At 40.8% G+C, this 24047-nt stretch overlaps 1 protein-coding gene across 1 annotated transcript; it reads left to right on the plus strand.

The window, feature by feature from the left end:
* Positions 1 to 14061: 14061 nt before the first annotated feature.
* LOC122555790 (C-C motif chemokine 20-like) lies at positions 14062 to 17161 on the plus strand. Its single transcript, XM_043701933.1, has 4 exons — positions 14062 to 14207; positions 14759 to 14861; positions 14951 to 15028; positions 16888 to 17161. The coding sequence occupies exons 1-4, from the start codon at positions 14126 to 14128 to the stop codon at positions 16916 to 16918; spliced, it is 294 nt and encodes a 97-aa protein (XP_043557868.1). The 5' UTR covers positions 14062 to 14125; the 3' UTR covers positions 16919 to 17161.
* Positions 17162 to 24047: the final 6886 nt, after the last annotated feature.

The following is a 24047-nucleotide window of genomic DNA, read 5'->3' on the forward strand; positions in this document are numbered from 1 at the left end:
AAACAGGGTGGTGCATGTATAGAATGAGCTGCCAGAGGAAGTGGTAGAGGCTGGTACAATTACAGCATTTAAAAGGCATCTGAATGGGTATATGAATAAGAAGGGTTTAGAGGGATATGGACCAAGTGCTGGCAAATGGAGCTAGATTTATTTAGGATATCTGGTCGGCATGGACGAATTGGTCCGAAGGGTCTGTTTCCACGCTATACATCTCTCTGTCTCGATTTCAGAATAGTAAAATTCTACTTGCCAGTCACCTCCAACCTCCTCCCCCTCAATGACCCCAATACGCTTCTCAATATTTAGTTGGAAGAAATTTCTGTTAATCTAATTCTGAATGTCAGACAAGTAGTGTGACAATTTTGAGACATTGGTGGGAATGGAGTGGTTGGTGATGAGTTATAATATGGAAAGTAGTGTGGTGTATTTTGCATGACAGCAACAAGAGCCAGCAGGTCAATGAGAAATAAGATAGTTCCCTGGGGGACACCAGAGGAAGTGGAAATGTCCCACGACAGTATGACAACCAGGCTTTTGTTCGAAGTTATTTCTGTATGTAGGTCACAGTGACAGCTAAGGTTTAGACCTCATCGTCACAAGTAGGGTGAGAAAGTAAAACTGCAAAATGTCACTGTGCCACAGTGCACCTACTTTTATCAGCAGTCTAATGAAAACCATTTAGATTTAAGTCTCACACAATGGGAGAAATATAAATCGTATCCATAGAGAACTTTGCAAGCATTGGGGGGGATCTGATCAGGTGGAAGGGTGCAGGATGGGGACGTCACCTGCAGCAGATTCAGTCCAAGACAAGAAGGATCGATAATGAGATTCACACCCAGGTAATACGCAAAGGCCTCATCCCACAGCCACTGGTATTCAACCAGAGGTAGACAGGGAACTCACCATGCAAGAAGTCTGAAAAGCAAACCCTGTCAAGTTGGCTTTTGGCCTCCCTCTCAGTGCTTGATTGAGGATCCCAACTTTGGGTTGCAGGCAGCACTGAAAGCCAGCTTTCTGCCCTTTCTTTAAACCAGTATCTCACCTAGCAGGAACTCCCTTCTCATCCTCTCCATTGGGCCCTCACATATTGGTAGCCTGGGTCACTCCTTGACCTGGTACGTTGGTTGGTTGGTGGAGTACCAGCAGTGACCACACCACACCTGCCCCGGTAACACTGCTGAGTACGGATTTGATTCACCAATCAAAAGGCAAGATGCCCCTTGTCAAGATTAATTACCATCCAATCACATTATAGTTAGTGGCAGTTACTTAAAATGAAATGATTTCATCAGAATGTTACAGGTACGTCTACAGCAACATAAGGTCATTCAATCAATCAAATAATCTCAGTTAGGAACCCACACATTTTATTTTCTATTTTTCATCTTGACAAGATATCATGGATTATAGTAGATTGGCATTCATTTGAGAAACAAGCTGATTCTCGTTTCTAAAAACAGAGGAATCAAAATTAAAAGGAGCACATCACCAATTGATTTTCCATCCAATTAAATTAATTAAAAGGGTCTTGACTTTTAAATCAATTCAAACTCAGAGGTTTGGCCATAAGATGCTTCCTTCAATACTGGAAACACAAATCATTTAATGTTTTAACTGTTTCCAAATATTTTAATGTTTCTCTCAAAATATATTGTTGCAGTTCACTCTCAAAGATTGGCAGTTTATCCCGAATTAACCACCTTCTCTGAGGGTCTGTGTTCTTCCAGCCTTCTGCCTGTCTATTTTGGGATTAGCTCATTTACCTGAAGATTAGAAGTTTCCTTTTTGACAACTGCCAATACTCAGGCCTAAGTGACAAGGGGTGAACATGAAGCTGCTAGGTGATGGGAAAGGAACAAAAATAAAGCATTTGAAGGAAGCCATTATAGTCTGAACAGAAGACAACTTCTATGTTCAGTGAAACCATGTCATGATGTTAAGGTCATGGTGTATGTTGGAATTTACTTCATGTCATTGAGCTGACACTTATAAAGTGTATGAAATATTTGATGCCTGTAAGGGCACTTGTGCTGCAGTTTAGTGTCCCTATCTCTGAACCAGGAGACCCAGGTTCAAGAGCTAACTGCTCCAGAGATGTGCCACAATATCCCCGAGCAATTAATGGGGACAAAATAGAAGTGTGTATATCTGTTAAATATGATGGTGGTCCATGTTAAAAAGTAAATTGACTACTAAGAAGTAGTCTAGACCATAAGGAGAGTAATTAGGCCATTCGGCCCATCGAGTTTGCTCTGCCATTGGATCTGTACCTGTTTAAAGAATTAATCAAGTAAGAAACTCCCCTACAGTGGAAAAATGGGTTAATGATCATGTCAAAAACCACAATGGTATTTGAAACTGGAATATCCTGTTGTTCTGTTTTTCTTTTCAAAGATAATGTACATTTATAATTTAATCAATTCACTGGGCAAACTGCTTTGACTGTCACCAGACTTGCGACAGTCAGCTATCTAATTGTTTTCATCTGTGTGGGTGTGGGAAGTTTTTGGAATATACGCCAGCAATGTTACAAGTGTCTGTGAATTACCTGCTGGAATTATGCCAGCAACTGATTGAGAAGCAAAACTCTGGTGTAAACATTGATTTGGGCTTGGTCACATTGTCATAGGTCATGATGTCAATCCTTGCTCCAAACTTCTTTGGACTCAAGCTTCACAGGTAATGCTACCTTCAAAAAAGTTACTTGAATTTTAAAAAGAGAAGATATTATCATGCAGCATCAGTATTTGGTCAGTGTCCTGTTACAAAGATGGAGCTTATTATCTGCTTTTATACACACTTACATGGAAACAAGTGCAGTAAATGTGCACTGCTGCCTGTTTATAGACATAGAACATAGAACAATACAGCACAGAACAGGCCCTTCGGCCCACAATGTTGTGCCAAACATTTGTCCTAGCTTAAGCACCCACCCATGTACCTATCCAATTGCCGCTTAAAGGTCACCAATGATTCTGATTCTGCCACTCCCACAGGCAGTGCATTCCATGCCCCCACCACTCTCTGGGTAAAGAACCTACCCCTGACATCTCCCCTATACCTTCCACCCTTCACCTTAAATTTATGTCCCCTTGTAACACTCTGTTGTACCCGGGGAAAAAGTTTCTGAACATGGAATACACAGCACAGGAACAGCTGCAACATCACCTCACGACTCTTGAATTCAATCCTTCTGCTATTGAGTCTTGCCTTTATATTGGGATGAGACAAAAAAAACTGCATATGCTGGAATTCAAAGTGAACAGGCAGGAGGCTGGAAGAACACAGTAATCCCTCCACTTCCTGATGCTGCCTGGCTTGCTGTGTTCTTCCAGCCTTCTGCTTGTCTACTTTATTTTGGGATTAGCTAATTTACCTGAAAATTAGAGGTTTTCTTTTCGACAACTGCCAATACTCAGGCCTAAGTGACAAGGGGTGAACTTGAAGCTGATAGGTGATGGGAAAGGAACAAAAATAAAGCATTTGAAGGAAGCCATTATAGTCTGAACAGAAGACAACTTCTATGTTCAGTGAAATCATGTCATGATGTTAAAGTCATGGTGTACATTGGAATTTACATCATGTAAATTCCAGCTGAAAACCACTTGTTGAGTTTTAAAAAGACCAGCATTCTTATCAAAAGTGACTCAAGACAGCTGGACATTTGCATCACTGTACCTTACAACTTTAAAAACTATTAAAAGTCATACCATCATACCAGAGATAATCACCTTAGATTACTGAAAGTGGGCTAACTCCTGAGCTCTCCAGAGAACCAATGTACTTAACAATACAGGGAACAAGTCAATAAGATTTAATCAGTTTGGGGGGTCTGGCTGAGAAAGGATTTCATCTAAGTCTAATCTAATCATCATCAACTTGCTATGTCCATTTTTGGGTAACTGGTCAATAGTGAGAGGAGACCATGTTAGAAGCCAATTTAAACTTCTTATACTTGTTTAAGAAATTCTTCTTCTTCAAGTCACAGAGCCAATGGAGAGACAATAAAGAAGCAGAACCCCTGAGGCAGGTACACACTCTCTATATCTCTCCATCCTTCAAGCTCCTGTCCTGCCTAGCGTTTGAGTCGGATGCCACAGTCTATGAGTTAAGAATTAATCCAGCAGCTGCTACCTCAACAGATCAAGCATCCCAGATTTTACAAGCGTATCCTATAATTAAGGCAGTTGCCCAAAATCCCAGGTTGCTTGCTGCTTTGCTACTTGAATTATTTGTTCACCAAATACTTGCTGTGGATTTTTGTAAAGGCTCATTACCTCAATCTCATCTCACCACAACACGATATGGACAGCAAATCCCACACCACGCTACTGTGAACGGTAGCCCTCAATCCACTCTCACACGCACAGTGTGGACTGCAGCCCCCATTTCTCTCTCACTCCCACAGTGTGGACTGAAACCACAAGCCCTGCTCACACAGGCTCACTGCAGCACCCCCTGCACATTTAGTCCCCCATGTCTCATTACATGTATCACTGATAAATCCTTAAACTATCTCAATGCCAAATCCAGGGAGCACCAAGTTGACTCTCTGCTCCTGCTGTTGGTGTGTGTGTGTGTGTGAGATCAGAGCACTTTTTATTGTTTCATTATTATTTAAGTGCAATCATTGCTGTTTTTAGTTTCTTATAAGGAAACCTGCCTGTGTAGTTTACAGTCACAGAACACAAACAGTTAAATAATGACTGGATTGGCAAACATACTCCTCTAATAACAGCCTTATTGCAGTCAAATGAGGAATGGAAAAATAGGGGAGCCGGTCTTCCACTATTTTCAACTTACCCACCCTGAGCTAGATGGTAACAATTACAATCTCTCAGACAGGCTGGGCATGAATGTTTGGCATGCAGGGTAAGGGTCCAAACTGAGCTGCATTATGGGAAAAGTTGTAGAAACACTGAGCAGTGCCTGTAAAATCTCAAAGTTAAAAATCACATAACACCAGGTAATAGTCCAACAGGTTTATTTGGAAGTACAAGCTTTTGGAGCGCTGTTCCTTCTTCAAGTCACAACCACCTGATGAAGGAGCAGCACTCTAAAAGCTAGTGCTTCCAAATAAACCTGTTGAACTATAACTCAGTGTTGTGTGATTTTTAACTTTGTCCACCCCAGTCCCACACCAGCACCATACATCATGTGTAATCTCATGCTGAGCAAATTCAATATAAAATAAAATTGTTGGGCTTGAACAGAATATGCAAAGCCAGTGATTCAGTAACCTGGTAAGGATCATGTAACCAACAACTGCTATATTGATACACATCTTGTTTGGTTATACAGAAGATCATAGAATTCATACAGCGTGGAATATGGTCATCTTGTCCATTGAGTCTGGACCAATCCACCAAAAAGTACCCTGCCCAGACCCTCCCTATCACACGTTTCTGGTATTGGGACTGGCTCTCATGTAATGAGGGTTATGTCAGGATCCAAGTGATTGATTGTTAGAGGGACTCTCTAGTCAGAGGCACAGACAGACGTTTCTGTGACCAGCAGCGGAAAATCAGCATGGTATGTTGCCTCCCTGGTGCCAGGATCAAGGATATCTCAGAGGGTGCAGAATGTTCTCAAAGGGAAAAGGGACCAGTAAGGAGGTCATTGTACACTTTGGAATTAACAACATAGGAATGGAAAAGGATGAGATTCTGAAGGGAGAATATAGAAAGTTAGTCATGAATTTAACAAAGGAAAGTAGTAATATCTGGATTACTCCCAGTGCTAAGTGGTTGTGAGGATAGGAATAGGAGGATACAGCAGATGATGTGTGGCTGAGAAGCTGGTGCAGAGGAGAAGGGTTTTCATTTTTGAATCATTGGAATCTCTTCCAGGGTAGAAGTTACTTGTAAAAGAAGGACGGATTGCACCTGAATTGGAAGGGGACTAATATACTGGTAGGCAATTTGGTAGAGCTGCTCAGGAGGATTTAAACTTGTAAGGAGTGGGGGTGGGGGGTGCTGGTGTAGGACCCAGGGAGATAGTGAGGAAAGAGATCAGTCTGAGACTGGTACAGTTGGGAAAGGGAGCAAGTCAAACAGTCAGGGCAGGCAGGGACAAAGCAGAGAACAAGGTCGGACTGATAAACTTTGTAAGGTGATCTCAGTTATCTGTAAGAATAATAGGGTGGTTATGTAGGAGATTTTAACTTTCTAAACATAGGCTGGAACTGTATAGTGTTAAGGGTTTAGATGGAGAGGAATTTGTTGAGCGTTCAAGAGAATTTTCTGATTCATTCTGTGGATGTACCTACTAGAGAAGGTGCAAAACTTGACCTACTCTTGGGAAATAAGGCAGGGCAGGTGACTGAGGTGTCAGTAGGGGAGCACTTTGGGGCCAGCGACCATAATTCTATTAGTTTTAAAATAGTGATGGAAAAGGATAGACCAGATCTAAAAGTTGAAGTTCTAAATTGGAGGAAGGCCAATTTTGATGGTATTAGTCAAGAACTTTGAAAAGTTGGTTGGGGGCAGATGTTCGCAGGTAAAGGGATGGTTGGAAAAGGGAAGCCTTCAGAAATAACGATGGTCCAGAGACAGTATATTCCTGTTAGGGTGAAAGAAAAGGCTGATAGGAAATGCCAGATGACTGGAGAAATTGAGGTATTGGTTAAGAAAAAGAAGGAAACATATGGCAAGTATAGACAGCAGAGATAGAGTGAATCCTTAGTAGAGTATAAAGGCAGTAGGAGTGTACTTAAGTGGGAAATCAGAAGGGCAAAAAGGGGACATGAGACAGGTTTGGCAAATAGGGTTAAGGAGAATCCAAAGGGTTTTTACAAATACATTAAGGACAAAAGGGAGAGAATAGGACCCTTCAAAGATCAGTAAGGCCGTCTATGTGTGGAACCGCAGGAGATGGGGGAGATGCCAAACGAGTATTTTGCAACATTGTTTACTATGGAGAAGGAAATGGAATATATAGAATGTGGGGAAATAGATGATGACATCTTGAAAAGTGTACATATTACAGAGGAGGAAGTGCTGGATGTCTTGAAATGCATAAAAGTGGATAAATCCCCAGGATCTGATCAGGTGTACCCTTGACCTCTGATGGAAGTTAGGGAAGTGATTGCTGTCTCCTTTGCTGAGATATTTGCATCATCAATCGTCACAGGTGAGGTGCTGGAAGACTGGAGGTTGGCAAACGTAGTGCCACTATTTAAGAAACGTGATAAGGAAAACCCAGCTAACTATAAACCAGTAAGCCTGACATCAGTGGTGGGCAAGTTGTTGGAGAGAATCCTGAAGGACAGGATGTACATGTATTTGGAAAGGCAAGGACTGATTAGGGATAGTCAACATGGCTTTGTGCGTGGGAAATCATGTCTCATAAACTTGATTGATTTTTTTGAAGAAGTAATGAAGAGGATTGATGAGGGCAGAGCAGTGGACGTGATCTATATGGACTTCAATAAGGTGTTTGACAAGGTTCCTCGTGGTAGACTTGTTAGCAATGTTAGATCTCATGGAATACAGGGAGAAGTAGCCATTTGGATACAGAACTGACTCAAAGGAAGAATACAGAGGGTGGTGGTGGAGGGTTGTTTTTCAGACTGGAAGTCTGTGACCAATGGTGTGCCACAAGGATCAGTGTTGGGTCCACTGCTTTACAACATTTATTTAAATGATTTGGATTGAAAATAAGAAGTATAGTCAGTAGGTTTGCAGATGACACCAAAATTGGAGGTATAGTGGACAGCGAAGAAGGTTACCTCATGTTACAACAGGATCTTGATCAGATGGGCCAATGGGCTGAGAAGTGACAGATGGAGTTTAATTTAGATAAATGTGAGGTGCTGCGTTTTGGCAAAACAAATCTTAGCAGGACTTATACACTTAATGGTGTAATGGTAAGGTCCTAGGGAGTGTTGCTGAACAAAGAGACCTTGGAGTGCAGGTTCATGGCTCCTTGAAAGTGGAGTTGCAGGTAGATAGGATAGTGAAGAAGGTGTTTGGTATGCTTTCCTTTATTGGTTAGAGTATTGAGCACAGGAGTTGGGAGGTCATGTTGCGGCTGTGCAGGAAATTGGTAAGGCCACTGTTGGAATATTGCATGCAGTTCTGGTCTCCTTCCTATCGGAAAGATGTTGTGAAACTTGAAAGGATTTAGAAAAGACTTACAAGGATGTTGCCAGCGTTAGAGGATTTGAGTTAAACAGAGGTTGAATAGGCAGTGTCGGAGGCTGAGGGGTGACCTTATAGAGATTTATAAAATCATAAGGAGCATGGATAGGATAAATAGACAAAGTCTTTTCCCTGGGGTGGGTGAGTTCAGAACTAGAGAGCATAGGTTTAGGGTGGGAGGGGAAAGATATAAAAAGAGCTAAGGGTGGTGTGTGTATGGAATGAGTTGCCAGAGGAAATAATGGAAACTAGTACAATTGCAACATTTAAAAGGCATTTGGATGGGTATAAGAATAGGAAGGGTTTGGAGGGATATGGGCCAGGTGCTGGCAGGTGGGACTAGATTGAGTTAGGATATCTGGTCAGCATGAATGAGTTGGACTGAAGGGTCTGTTTCCGTGCTGTACATTTCTATGACTCTGTGGCTCTATATTCATGTATCCATCGAGATGCTTTTCAATGCTGTAATTGTACCAGCCTCCATGACTTTCTCTGGCAGCTCATTCCATACATGCACCATCCTCTGCTTAAAAACGTTGCCCCTTAGGTCCTTGTAAAGTTTTCCCCTCTCACCCAAAAATTTTGCCCTCTTGTTCTGGACTCCCCCACCCCAGGGAAACGACCATGTTTATTTACCCTATCCACACCCCTCAAAATTTTATAAAAACTCTATAAGGTTATCCCTCAGCCTCCGACACTCCAGGGAAAACAGCCCCAGCCTATTCAGCCTCTCCCTATAGCTCAAATCCTCCAACCCTGGCAACGTCCTTGTAAATCTTTTCTGAGCCCTTTCGAGTTTCACAACATCTTTCCGATAGGATCTAACTTATAATGCTCAAATCAATAAAGGAAAGCATACCAAGCACCTTCTCAACTATCCTATATACTTGTGATTCTGCTTTCAAGGGGCTGTGAACCTGCACTCCAAGGTCTTTTTTTTCAGCAACACTCCCAAGGGCCTTACCATTAAGTGAATAAGTCCTGCTCTGATTTGTACTCTGAGGTAAACTTCTTATCTGTCCACATATATATCTGCAAAGATATATTGGACAAAATAGAGGGGGATGGGGAGAAGAGAATGGAAAGAACAAAAGTAAGCGATAGAAGAAACTGAGATTTATTTGCCAAGGTTCGTAAATTGCAGCCATGATTAGATAGGCTTGTGGTGTTTTTCTTGCAACAGAGGAGGATGTGGATTCACTAAAGTGATGTGATCAAATATGAACGACATTGGCCAAATGCTGGTAAATTGGACTAGATTGTATTAGGTTATCTGGTCAGCATGGACAAGATAGACCGAAGGATCTGTTTCCGTGCTGTACATTGAGTTCAGACACATGTCGGCAAATAACCAATATCATGGTGAATCTGGCTCAAGAGGCTGAGTGACCTATTCATGTAAATACTAATAAATCCACACAGTCATTTCCTTATGGCTTGTCTGTCACAAACATAAAAAGCTAATAATTTTTCATTATTATACCTCAACATTTCATTGAATTAAGTATTTCAATCAAACTGCAGTTTGTGTATTCACCAATGCAAGCATTGCATAATCACAGATGGTATGGAAGAAAACAAGCCAATGAAAGGTAAATTTCACAAACTTTCCCATGGTATGTAAAATATGACACAACCACATTGTTCCAAAACATGCTCTACCAGTTTAGCAGAAAGGACTTAAGTTTATTTTTGAAGTGAATGTTTCTTCCAATATGCCTAAGTACCAAAATGAACATTACATGCAAACAAGTTCCGAAAAGATGGCAAGATGGTTTTTACCAAATGGTTACGGCACAGAAGCAGTCCATGTGGCCCACTGTGTGTGTGCTGTTGTAGTTAAGGAGCCATTCACCTAGTCCCACTTTCCTGTCGTCTCCCTATGGTCTTGTTTATTCTTTGTTTTCTAAATTGCAATGAATTATTCTTTGCTTGCGCTACTTGTAAGCATTATTTTCATTATAAGGAATCAGCACTATTATTGGTTTAAGACTACAAGATATCAGAGCAGAATTAGGCCATTTGGTTCCTCTGGTCTGCTCCCACCACTCAATCTTGGCTGCTTTGTTTCTCAACCCCATTCTCTTGCCTTCTCACCATAACCCTTGATGTCCTTATTAATCAAAAACCTATCTATCTCTGTCTTAAACATGCTCAATGACTTGGCCTCTACAGCCTTCTACAGCAACTAGTTCCACAGATTCACCACTTACTTGCTGAAGAGTTTCCTCCTCATCCCTGTTCTAAAAGGTCTTCCCTTCACTTTGAGGCTGTGCCCTCAGGTTCACGTCTCTGCTGCTAGTGGAAACATCTTCATGACGTCCACTCTATCCAGGCAATCTCAGCCTTCTGTCAGTTTTAAGCATCGTCATTATTCAATCTCATTCATCTAAACTCCATCGAGCACAGACCCAGCGTTCTCAACTGCTCCGCTTATGACAACCCCTTCATCCCGGGGGTCATTCTTGTATACCTCCTCTGGACTCCATCCAACACCAGTACATCCTTTGTTCGATACAGGGCTGAAAATTGCTGATTCTATTCTAAACCTTGGACAGCCATTGCATTTCAGTCTCTAATTGCCAACTGAACCTGCACGTTACCCTTAAAAGAATCCTGAACTTGGATTCCTAAGTCCCTTTGTGCTTCAAATTCTGAAGCAATTCTCCATTTAGAAAATAGTCTATGCCTCTATTCTTCCTACCAAAGCGCATAACCTCACATTTTCCTGCATTGTACTCCACCTGCCATTTCTTTGCCTATGCTCCAAGCCTATCCAAGTCCTTCTGCAGCCTCCTTGCTTCCTCAACACTACCTGTCCCTCCAACTATCCTTGTATCATCTGCAAACTTAGTAGCAACACCCTTAGTTCCTTTGTCCATATTGTTAATGTATAACGTGAATAATTTGGTCCCAACACATGACCCCTGCAGAACTCCACTAATCCCCGATTGCCACCCTGAAAAAGACCCCTCTATCTCCACTCTCTTTCTTCAGGTAACAGAGTGCCTCCTGCAGCATGTCCTTTTAGGTTCCCAGAAACTGCAGTTCTATGTTTTACCTCTTGAAATGACTGTCCTCATTAAGGCTTTTCTTGTCATAATTCAATGCCAACATTCAGTAAATAAGGAATGTTGTCACAAAATGCCCCCTGGCAATTGGACTTTTGTGGGGACAAGATTTATTATTCAAAGGAACAATGCTACAAACAGTCAAAATAAATTTCCTGAATTCAGCTCTCAAAAAATGTACTTTAGAAAATGCATGAGCAGCAACAAGGAAAGCAATAATTCCTCTGGAAAGTACAGGCGTTGGCAAGGTCAATGTTTTGTCAAGAATTTGATCGATCTTGTGACCATTCTTATCTTTCCCCAAAGAGTAAAATTCCAAATATTCTCAAATACTTTGATAAATTTCTTTGATTTAACTGTATACATTTTATACAATTTCATTGTTAACAGTTTAAGAAACTATGAATTGGCTTGAACTTAAATCAGAAGAGCTTTCAGAGGCTAAAAGTTTTAATCCCTTAATAAGTTTTCTAGACGAATGCTGCCTAAGTCATTTTAAACTCAGCCAGCTTTGCTGAAGTGAGGATCAGTTTAAAACATTTCGGTATTCACCCCTGTGTTCACACCTCTCCATGACCTCACCATTACCTGCTTCCATTACCTTTAACAGCCAATCCTCAGGCAGCACTGCACTTCTCCCATTCTGCTATAGAGCGACAGTTGTGTTCCTCTGCAACCTATAGAAAATCACACTATGGAAAACCGCTAGAGAAAATCTAACTGTAGAAGATCTCTAACAGAATCACTATACCTATTCAGTATAAAGTTCATGTTATCCAAACAATGGCCACAATTTGTCGATTGTGTTATAGCCAATTCACGCTAACAAAACATGTGTTATAGAAGAATGACCTGTAGTCTGATATCTATTCTATTTACTTCCAGTTGACCATGTCGTCAGCCTGAAATTCCCTCCCTAACTCTTGTGATTTCTCTACATCTCTTTTATTCTTTAAAACTCTTCATAAAGCCTCCCTCTTTGGCCACTTCTGGTCATCTATAATAATATTCACTGTATATTCCTTTCTATCAAACTATTCCGTAGAGATCATGTGAAATGACTTGAGGCATTTTATTATTATTATAGAAATACAAAAATAGCATATCAATAGATTTTCACACTCTAATTAACTGTGGCAATGTAATGAAATTTGATAGAGGGTCAGTAAAAGATACATCACAAATAGAAAGATCCTGTTATAACTAAGGAGGGTGGGATGGCCTACTGGCGTTATCGCTAGTCTATCAATCCAGAGACCAGGTATTGTACTGAGGAACTGGGTTCAAATTTAATCACGGAAATTGAATTTGATAATCATTTAGAACTAGAAGTCTAATGATGACCATTGGAAAAACCAGCCCAGTTAACTAATGTCTTTTAAGGCAGGAAACTGCCATCCTTACCTGGTCTGGTGTACATGTGACTCCAGACCCACAGCAATTTGCTTGACTCTGAACTGCCCTCTGGGCAATTAAGGATGGGCAATAAATGCTGGCCTACCCAGTGATGACTTCATCCTGTGAACAATTTTTTAAAAAACTATGAGATCAAATAGCCAGCTGTGGTACTTCATGCCATCCATTGTGCAACAGAAAAATACATGTTTTAAAACCAATTAAGTTCCACAGAATAATCTAGCCTTTTTGAAATAAAAAATGTCAGATTGTTGGTTGAATTAGGGATCAGAGAGCAAGAATAAGTGGAAAATTCAGGATATGGATCCCAACAATAAAGAGGTCTCAGTTCGTAGAACAAAATGGGGAATAACAAATTGGTAGGTCATTCCACATATCAAACAATTTTATTTTCCATTTACTTAATTAGTTGCTACTGTCCCCATGTTATGAACAGACAAATACCCTAAATCTCTAATGAAACTTTTAAAGACAGCATTCTGGGTGGAAAGAAAGGGGAAAGAGATTTCCGGAAAGGTAGCATTTGACATTGTTGCTTACAATGAACAGTTTGAAGGGGGCATCATACGACTGGCAAAGCATGATTAATGATTAATTAATTAAGTGATTAATGCTCCAATGTTATTAGAATAAACTCTGGGTCAACGATTAAACAGAAAAGCAGTGTTTTTCCAGCTTTTTTGGCTGCCCCCAAAATGATGGCAGGATATGCTCTGTGAGGAAAGTTCAGGACTTCAGAAGTTGGAGATTAGAGTTGATAGTCTGGTGCTGGAAAAGCACAGCAGGTCAGGCAGCATCGGAGGAGCAGGAGAATCAATGTTTCGGGTAATTCCTGATGAAGGGCTTTTGCCCAAAACATCGATTATCCTGCTTCTCGAATGCTGCCTGACCTGCTGTGCTTTTCTACAACCACACTCTCGACTCTATGCTTGTGAAGTTCTATCCCATGTATTAATTCATATTTTTTTAAAAAAACTTGTTTGGCATTTCCAGGAAAATTGTGACTGTCTTCTGAAATAAGCTATCTTTAAGTATCTTACCCTAAGTACAGAAGACAGAAACAAATATATTTATTGCTGTCCACACATATAGATATCAGCAACCTCCATCCTAATGAAAGAATAATTTTATAACACACAATAAATTCAGTTTCAAAACTGTTCTATTCAAGCAATAGAATCATTACTAAATCATTTGCAAAATATAATGATTCCACTTGATTTTCTTCATTTCACTTAAACATTTTTTACTTGACTTGATGTCATTGAAGAATGTTTCTCTGATGACTGCAGAGGAAAATACACGCAGGAAATTTATAATATGAAGGCTGTTTCACTTCCTTTATTGCACATCTTTTCCACTGACTTTTTTTTTTACCTGTACTCCAAATCCTCTCTATAAATAAGATGATAAGAAAGGGCAAGATCACTGCTCAGCTGAGGTATATTTAGAGACCAGCAGAAGAAAAGTTTGCTTCAAGTAATCAGTGATAAAATGACTGCTCTCAGGAACCTGGTAGTAGCTGCTTTAGTTTCACTGTTGGTGCTGAACATGCTCAATGACTCAGTCTCTGCAAGTAAGTAGTGCATTAACTATTAACTCATTTCAACTCAAGATATATTATAAAACTAATATCTATTATAGTCTAACATAGGGGTGGTTAACTGCATGGCTGGTTTGCTATGTATAGTAATACTGACAGTGTGGGTTCAACTCCGGCATTGGCTGAAGTTACCATAAAGGACTCTTCTTCTCTCACCTGAAGCATGGAGACCCTCAGGTTAAACCACCACCAGTGGTCTTTCTCATGAGGGAATGGGACTACGGCAACTTTACCTTTTAGGACATAAATGATTGCTTTCAATGGGATGATAGAATAATGCAGCATGTGGTATGACAAACTCTGAGTAAAGAGGATATAAAGATAAATGAAATGTTGTAAACTCATATAATTTTGATTTGAATTTTACACAAATGTGGTGTAACTTTTAATTCATTATGATTACTGAATGTACTGTGAAATCTAATAAAGACAAAGGGTTTATATTAATCCTACTTTCAAAATGGATTACTGTTTTAAAAAAAAATCATGCCTCTATCTAATGCCATTATTTGCAACCTCTACAGTGGACTGCTGTCTCCGGTACTCAAAGAAGCGGTTACCTTTTAGACTAATTTCCGGCTATGTGGAACAACAGTCCAATGAGATCTGTGATATAGATGCAATTATGTAAGTACAAAGCCTTTCTGAATCAAACGGAATGATTAGAAATTACTTGTAGTATTGACCATGAACTAACAAACTTTATGTAAATACAGATTCTACACTGTTGGAGGGCAGGCAGTATGTGCAAACCCTGACATGGTTTGGGTGAAAATTGCATTGAAGTTGCTGAGGTAAGAGCGCAAACTCTTAATTATACCAAATAATGGTTAAATTTGTTTCTAGAATGTTGAAGTAATATTTTATCTTTGATAAACTACACAGATCAGAAATTGATTTTCTAGAGTTAATATTAATTAAAAAGCGTACGCCAAAGAATATGCCATTTTACAGCTCTCTACTGAAAATATGTACAATTCTAAAGCAAAATAAATTTTATTATGAAGAATTGAAATTTGATTAACTAACTCCAAAGGTTACTTGAGGACAGTTAACAGAAAAGTTAATTTTGTAAAAATATCTGAACTTTTCTTATCTTTATATTCTTACTTCTTGCTGGCATTTGCTGCCAATCCTTAATTGCCCCTCTGGTCATTTCATGGACACTTAATAGTCAACCATATGTAGGTCAGTCTGGGGAGGGACGGGCGATTTCATTCCCTTAAAAGACATCAGTAAACCAGATTATTTACTTCTTTCCCTCAAAAGACAATAGAAAATAGTTATGTCGTCACCATTAAACTAGTGCTTTTAAATTCCAGATTTATCAATTCAATCTGTCATGGTAGGATTTGAACCCATACCTTCAATGCACTAGCATGGGATTCTGGATTAATCATCCAATTACAACACCACAATGCCACCACCTCCCATGTGTTGTCATTACTGTGCCTTCGTTATAGAAACATGAAGACAGAGTACAGTCCTGTACCAATAAATAAGATTCATTTAGAGCTAAAACACCTCCTTTATACTCCTGCTGTTACAAGTCTTCTTGCTAATGAAAGTGAATAGGTATCAAAGCAGAGAATATTGTGGATACTTAACAGGTCAGGCAGCATCTGTGGAGAGAAACAATGATTGTTTCAGATTGGTAACCTTGCATCAAAACTCTGTTTCTTTTTACACAGATGCTACCCGATTTGTGTTTTCCAGCATTCTTTGTTTTTATTTCAGATTGCCATCTGCAGTGTTCTGTTTTTTGTAATTGGTGTCACGTTGCCAATCTCACACAATCTGTACTGAGGTGGGAAACAGAAACACTGGTACAGTGTTGTATTGTGACTGCAACAGATACAAAGAATTAAAATTGCATTAATTGTGCAAGTCAATGGGTTTGAGTGAGTTAAAATTAGAGCCCATCATTATAGTAAACAGGAGAAGGCAAGGCAGGCTGATGTATTCAAAAGGCATCTGGTTGGGTTGGTTAAGTCATTTGGCAGGATGCCTGGCTTGTAATGTATTGTAACACCAACAACACAGGTTCAATTTCCACACTGTGTGAGGTCACTATAGAGGCCCTTCTCTAACTCACCTTTCACCTGAGGTATGGTGACCTACAGATTAAACCCACAACCAATCAACTCTCTCTAATGACAGCACAGTCCTCTGGGACTATAGCAACTTTGCTTTTAAGTTGTATCTAAGCATGTAATTCTTGACCTGGGATTGTTGGCACTAGATAATTGAAAGTGTTCAATGCACCCTGAAAATGCTAGTTCTCAATTCAAAGAAATACTTTCTTAACAATATCCGCATGAGACCTTTTGAGTATGTACAAAACAGAATTATATTTTACATAAAAAGAAAAAACAGTGCAGAAATTGTAAACTTAAAGTAAGAACAGGAAATGCTGCAAACTAATCCATCAGTACCCCTGGACACAACAGACGAAACAACACTTTCTGTTGTGCACCTGCAAAATTACAATTTAAGAGTTAAAAATACATATTGACAGAATTTGAACTCCACCACAGAGGCTGACTCCTCTGCTGTAGATTTCCAACCACGTCCCAGTTTTAATCATAATTGTGTTGCTTTATTGTTAGAGTTAAGTGATCTGAAACAAAATTCTCATTTTCTTTTCCTACAGCAAAAAACTGGAAGAGATGTCCCTTGATTGATGAATTTCTTCTCCACAAATAGACTGTTAGCTTTGCTTAAGCAATTATTTCTGCATAGCATCTATGTACTAAATTATAGTTGGTGGCAATAAGGCTGCTAACAATTTGCTGCAGTGACAGATTGAAATGTTAGCTGAGTGTGGTTATGTTATTTGTATAGATACATTATTTGTTAGAAAATAGAACTTCGTTTTCCATACATTTTCCAATGTTTAAGTAATGCATTAAAGTGCTAAAGATTCACCAATTTGTGTTTCTATGTGTTCCTTTTTCCTGTGCATGTACTTTGTGCATGTCAAGACCCTAATTAATAGTTGCATTGATTTTTGTGTCAAATCAGTAGCATAGATGTGTTGAGACAGAGCTTAGACATAAATGTGGAGCTTGTCTTAACTACCAGAACTGCTTATGGAGGCATGTACATTATGCATAGAACCGGTAGAGATCCTTATATTGCTATGTCTTAAAGTATGTCCTGCTGCAGACCGAGTATCACAACTTGAGGAAATTACATGTGATATCATCAGCTATCCTAGTGGTAGTTCCGCTACATACTGCTGCAACTAACAGTAACTGTAAGCTGAAAAGTGAAGGGTCGGTGGGGGAGGGGGTGGGGGCGGTGGGGGGTGTTCTTTAATGTTGATGGGAAGGCACAGGTTGGAGAAGCTATCACCTTCCCAGCTCCCTACCATTAGATTGTACAGGCAAGGTCAGCCCAGCGAAGGACAAGGCCATGATTAAGGGCCAGCTAAGGACATTTCTCAAGCCCGCCAACATCACTCAAAGCCACCCTGATCCCTCCAACCCAATACATCTAGCTACCTGTTATCACACCCATGGAGAGGGGAAAAGAGCCTTAACACACGGGCAAACAGCCAGGTAAACCCACCTGACCAGCCTACAGGACAGGGTGGGGGTGGGGAGGGAAAGATGGGGGGGGGGATCCTCCTATTTAGGCACCCAGTGAGGAAAAGTAGTGAGTGCCTGGGACTTTGTAAGACAAGAGCTGCTGTCTAACAGCTGACAGCAATTATAAGAAGCAACCTGAGTAGAAACTTTCATCTACAATATAGAAAGAGAAACAGTATTAGCAAAATGAGAAATGAACCATCATCAATAAGGAAAGACATTTTTGGGGGGATTGGGGAAAAAAAAAGAGTGGCACCTATTGGAAGGGGTTTTCTCGATACAAAGGATCTGTAGCGTGATGTTGCAGGTAAGGGAATCACCCACTCAGCTCTTTAAGAATGTTTGAAATTAAATATGGCCACAGTTGCCAGATCACCATAAAGTAGGGATGGCCTGTGGCTACAGTTTGATCTGCCATGCACAACATAGCTGTAGCTAGCTAGGTGGTCCTATTTACATATTGGCAGGCCAATGCTAGTTTCTGACTGCACTGGTAGCCAAAAGACTAGCTCAAAACTTCCATTTGGCCTCTTATCACAAGTATTAAATGGTCTTTTAATGAACTTAACAAGCTAGCTTGTGATTCTGGGTAGTTGTCAGATTCATGTTATGCTGGCCCTGTTAAACATTGCTGGAGAATGTGGGATATGGTGGGGGAATAACTGGCCTTGTGGAGCTTTGTGTTGCTTCCGCTTCAGTTCCCATCCCCAACAACATCCAGAAACCTAGGCAAAGAGTCAGCCCAGGCACGATGGACTGAGTGGTCTTCTTGCCATACTAAGTCATGCTAACATATCTATGAGACACAGAATCTGATTTGTTCTGTCAAGGCTGAATTGCAGCAGCTGCAAGACAAGATGACTAACTACGTTGCGATGAACGATTGCAAGTGATGTGCCCAGCATCTTGCTGCTGTCATGAAATTTGCCAGCAACTGAATAGATGGCAGACAGCCCTCCACCTAGAGTCCGAAGGACCTACTTTAGTGGCCAGTTATGGGTTTATTCTCTTCTCCATTGGCGTTTTACCAGTGAAACCCTGGTAACCTGAAACAAGCTCATGTGTGCCTTCTTTGTACAACGAAAGTGCCGTCAGCTACATCAGCCCTCCCACACTTCACTGGAGCCTACACGACAGGCCATGAACCCCAGATCCCACCCACCTGACATTGAAGGTGCAAAGCCATTAATGGTACCACATCCTCCAGAAACAGTTCCAACACTAGCAGTGGCACCATTGAGGCTGTTGAGCTACCAGCCTTCCAAATGAGTTCTCCTTAACACAACTCTAGTAGCAAAGACTTACTTAGCAACTGAAAAATGCAGCTCCACACCCACCCTTTCCCAGCCATTTTCAGACCTGGCAACAGAATTTCTGCATTCGCAAAATATTGACCCCTAGGGTTTGATAGCTTGGTGTCAGTAAGTATTTTAAATACATTTTAATGAGGCCTTTAGTCCAACTTATGCTTGTTGCTGTCCATGTAGCATTTAAAATGTTATGCTAAGATTATTATTTTATTTTATTCTATTTTATGAGCATCATTTCAGTGATGTTTTTATCCATTGCTGTAAAATGCAAATACTTTGTGCACCAGTCTACAGGAACTCCATTAGATCAATTAGTGGCATACCTAAAATTTAAATTATTTTTGAATGATTATTTCTAGTTTGGACTCCATGGTAATTTGCATTAAAACTCTCTGGATACGTATTGATATTTCAGATCACAGCAATGCTACAGTATAGAAGGATATTAGTCAGCTCATCAAGTCTGTACAGTCTCTGAGCATTTTGTTTTTTATGCTGTTCCTACTCCCTTTGTCAGCCATGATTGCCTCTTCCTCCCCTTTGTATGTTTTTTTCTTCCTTGGGATGAATTTCTGCTTTGCTGAATTAACCCCAGAAACTCCTGCCATTGCTACTTTACCGTTTTTCCTACTGGGTTCCCCTTCCAATCAACTCTGGCCAGCTCCTCCTTCATGTCTTTGTAGTTACTTTTACCCAATTGTAATACTGTTACATCTGATACAAACTTCTCCCTCTCAAACTCAAGAATGAATTCTATAATATTATGGTCACTGTCCCATAGGGGTCCCTTCATCTTAAGCTCCTTAACCAAACTGCCTCATTACTAAATCCAGAATTTCCTGTTCCCTCATGAGCTGTACCACAAGCTGCCCCAGAAACCCATTTCGTTGACATGAAACAAATTCCTTTTCATGGGATCTGCTACCAACCTGATTTTCTCAGTCCACTTGCATAGGTCAGTCCCTTATTGTTACAGTTCTTCCCTTGCATGCCTTTTCTGTCTCCTGATTTATTTTTGACACCACATCCTGACTACTGCTAGGAGGCCTGTATATAATTCCCATCAGGGTGTTTTTCCTTTGCACTTCCTCAACTCTACCCATACAGATTCAATGCCAACCAACTCTATATTATTTGTTTTCGATGCAATTTCATTTTTTTACTAACAAGGCAACCCTGCCCTCTCTGCCAATCTGCATGTCCTCTTGATAGGATAATGTAGAATTCTTCCATACTGTGAATTTACAAATGTAACTGTATACTGTTTTGATTTAAAGATATATAGCATGTAAGTATAAAGTGTTATACAATTATTGAAATCATTCCAGGCATTCAGTGAATAGGGGTCTGTATCATTTGAAGGTGCTGTTTAGGGAGTGATTTCCACCTCCCTTTACAATTCTGCAGTTTAGTGAATCAGAGGAAAGGTTCTTCTAGAAGTAGAACAGTTCTCAGGCATTTAGATGTTTGTTCAATCAATTATAGTTCATACAGGAATGGACTCACATCTCTTTAATGCAGGTACTATTTCTGAAAGCTGTGTTTTAATTTGGTGATCTCCTTGTACTGCAAGGCTGCAAGTCATGGATACCCCAATAAGTCTCAGAGTAGATCTAGGCAGCACAAAATAATGATCCAAGGGACTTAGAAACCTATCATAAAGTTTGCTGAAATACTAATGCAAAAAGCCTCATGGTGTAGGCATGACCAGACAGCTGTTATGAGAATTGTCCTGAGGGAACAGTTCCAGTGCTCTGCTGAAAGGACGAGGTGGGACCTGAGCATTGGGGTGAGTTTGACGCATTAGTTCGAACTGGCTGGTGTTCATTACGCAGACATTATTTGACACATTTTGTTATATTGAGTCACAACTTCCCTGAACAACACAGGAAAACCAAAGGCACAAATGTTAACACTTGACACAAAATTCACTTGGTATAACTCCATATTATTGGGCTCATAGGCTAATATACCAAGACATTCTCCATCCACGTTCAATCATGAAGTGTACTTCAATCTCATCGGGTAGAATCATATAACTCTCCGAGAGATGTGTGGTATGGTGCGATGTTGGTGAGCAACATTTTGAAGTCTAGATCATATCACCCCAGCTTTTTTCCAAATGGTGTGCTGCAATTCTGTCCAAGGGGCAGAAAGCTCCCAATCTATGTTCACTGTTGCTTGTTAAATACTTTGTTAATGGTACAACTCACCATGGTTTGCGATCTTACTAAACTCGCCAAAGAAATTCTTTCAGGAAAATTTGACATAGAAGCCAGAGTGGGTTCAACCCGCTGCCTGCTCCCAAAGATCTGCATGTGGAATGCTGGGCACCAACATCCCATGCACACACCATGGTCATCAGCCACTTCTACAGACACTGCTATACAACATGTGTCAGACTCTAACAACCCTGACAGCACATCTCTGATCCTTTTACAGGATGCTTCTGCAATTCAATGGCACACCTTGGGATGTACCCTGTCATTATAATATCACACTCACTATTTCTGCTACTGCACTCAGCTCCCAACCAAGGTTCAAGCTCTACCAATCTCACTACCCTCTGTGACATCTTCCACATCTACCCCCAACCACTCCAACCTGCAAACCACTAACCCTGCAGGCCCTCTGGTTTGCCTACTCACTCACTCAGGATAGGTCCTCACCTGCATCTACCTGCACCACTATAGCTGTGCCACCCTTTCACAGAATCACACAGTATGGGAGAAGCCCTTTAGTCTGTCGTGTCTGCATAAGCAAAATTTCCAGCAATTGACCCAAGCCTTGAATGTTATGACATTTCAAGTGCTCATCTTCCATAATATCTCCTATTCCAAGGGAAGAACAGCCCACAATAGGTCAAAAACAGTCAAGACAGTGCTGTGCTGCCTGTTCTTCAGCTCCTCACCCCTCATGAGGATAGACTATACGACCAGAAGACAGAGAAGTAGAAGTTAGGCCATTCAGCCCATCGAGTCTGCTATGCCATCCAATCATGGCTGATAAGTTTCTTATCCCCATTCTCCCACATTCACCCCGTAATCCTTGATCCCAATGACAATCAAGAACCTATCTATGTCAATCTTAAATACACTCGACAACCTGGCCTCCTCAGCCTTCTATGACAGTAAGTTCCATAGATTCACCAGGTTTCTCCATATCTCTGTTCGAAAAATGTCTTACCTTTACTCTAGGATAGGATCCTACACACAGTGGGCTCTGGACTGATATTGTAGACTGCCCTCCACCTACCGTGCTGGGATGCCTTGAGCAAAGGCTATCCCCATTTACTGAACTGAGAACTGCTGACAACTATGGTAAGCTTCATGGCTTTGTGTTGATGCTAAATGGCACGACAGGACAGTAGTAACATGAGGAGAAAGTGAGGTCTGCAGATGCTGGAGATCAGAGCTGAAAATGTGTTGCTGGAAAAGCGCAGCAGGTCAGGCAGCATCCAGGGAACAGGAGAATCGACGTTTCGGGCATAAGCCCTTCTTCAGGAATAAGCCCTGAAGAAGGGCTTATGCCCGAAACGTCGATTCTCCTGTTCCCTGGATGCTGCCTGACCTGCTGCGCTTTTCCAGTAGTAACATGATCCTGGTATCTCAGAGAAAGCACAAAAAGGCAAGGCTTTGCAAGGCAGGAATGGTGCATGCACTATGGAGGCCGTTTGGAACAAGTGTTGAGCTAAAGTCGCCAGATCCCACTCTCATTTCCATGTCGGGTTTTCGTAGTTTGTTGGGCGAATTTGGCGAGAATCTTTTTGAACTGCTTTTGAAAAGAATAAAAGTTGGGGTAAGCTGATCTCCATGTTGAGACGGGCATGGTCAGACTTCTCTCCCAATTCTGCCACCCATCTCACCACAGTCCACATTGTTCGGACTGCTATCAGCCTCCACCCAAGGATTATTTATACTTCTTGTTTCTTTTTTAAATTCATCTTGGTCAAATTTCTCTTTCCTATTCATTTTTCTGTCTTCACCTAACTTGATAATGATTGCAAATTCAAATTTCACTTTCAAATTTATACTTTTGAACCTTTGCTTGGTTTTTTTCGCAACTTTCTAACCTGTTTGAATAGTGAGGTACGCAGTCATTTCCATTGTTCAGTCAGGTCCCACTTGCCCTGTGGGCACATTATCAGCTCACACTTACACGTGGCATGATAGAGATTATACAGTCATGGACAAATCTAACTAATAGTGGAAGCTGCTCTTTACTTTGCAATAGCAAATTGTAGGCCACATTTTTACGGCTGATAATATTAACAGTAATAATTTAATAGCAATATATTGAACAGCTTTGTACATTTTTAAAAGATATTTAGTTGCTTGAATGCTGTCTGTAAACTTCCCAGCAGCACAGAGGGGAGAGCAAGTCAGCTGTTCAAGATGGCGGCACCAGTATGGTAGAATAAACAACAATACAGGACAGAAACAGGCCCTTCAGCCCTCCAAGCCTGCACCACCACATTTTGCCCTTCCATACAGACCCTATCTTCATCTACAGGATCTGTATCCCTCTTTTCCCTTCCTATTCATGTATTTGTCCAAGTGCTTCTTGAAAGCTGCTATTGTGGAGAGCGTGGCACTGGCCCTGGGTCCTGAGCTCCGTCGACTGGGGATCCAGTGCATGGAGCGGTTGTGGGCCTGAGCCCAATATGGTTAGAGCAAGCCTGACATGTCAGACCCCAGCATCTACGGGTTCAAAAGAGCAGGAAGCCTGAGGTTTTCTGGAGAGCAGGTCAAACTGGAGGAAACTGAGCTTTTGCAGGACTTCAGGACTGTAATGTTAGCTTCCGACTTTACTTCTTTATTTAACTATTTATATGAAGAACAACGACAATGCTTTACTTTTAATTTTGTTTCTCTAAGTCACTACTTGTACCTAGGTTTTGTACCTAAGTT

This window comes from Chiloscyllium plagiosum, chromosome 13 (assembly GCF_004010195.1).
Source record: "Chiloscyllium plagiosum isolate BGI_BamShark_2017 chromosome 13, ASM401019v2, whole genome shotgun sequence".
Classification (NCBI taxonomy): domain Eukaryota; kingdom Metazoa; phylum Chordata; class Chondrichthyes; order Orectolobiformes; family Hemiscylliidae; genus Chiloscyllium; species Chiloscyllium plagiosum.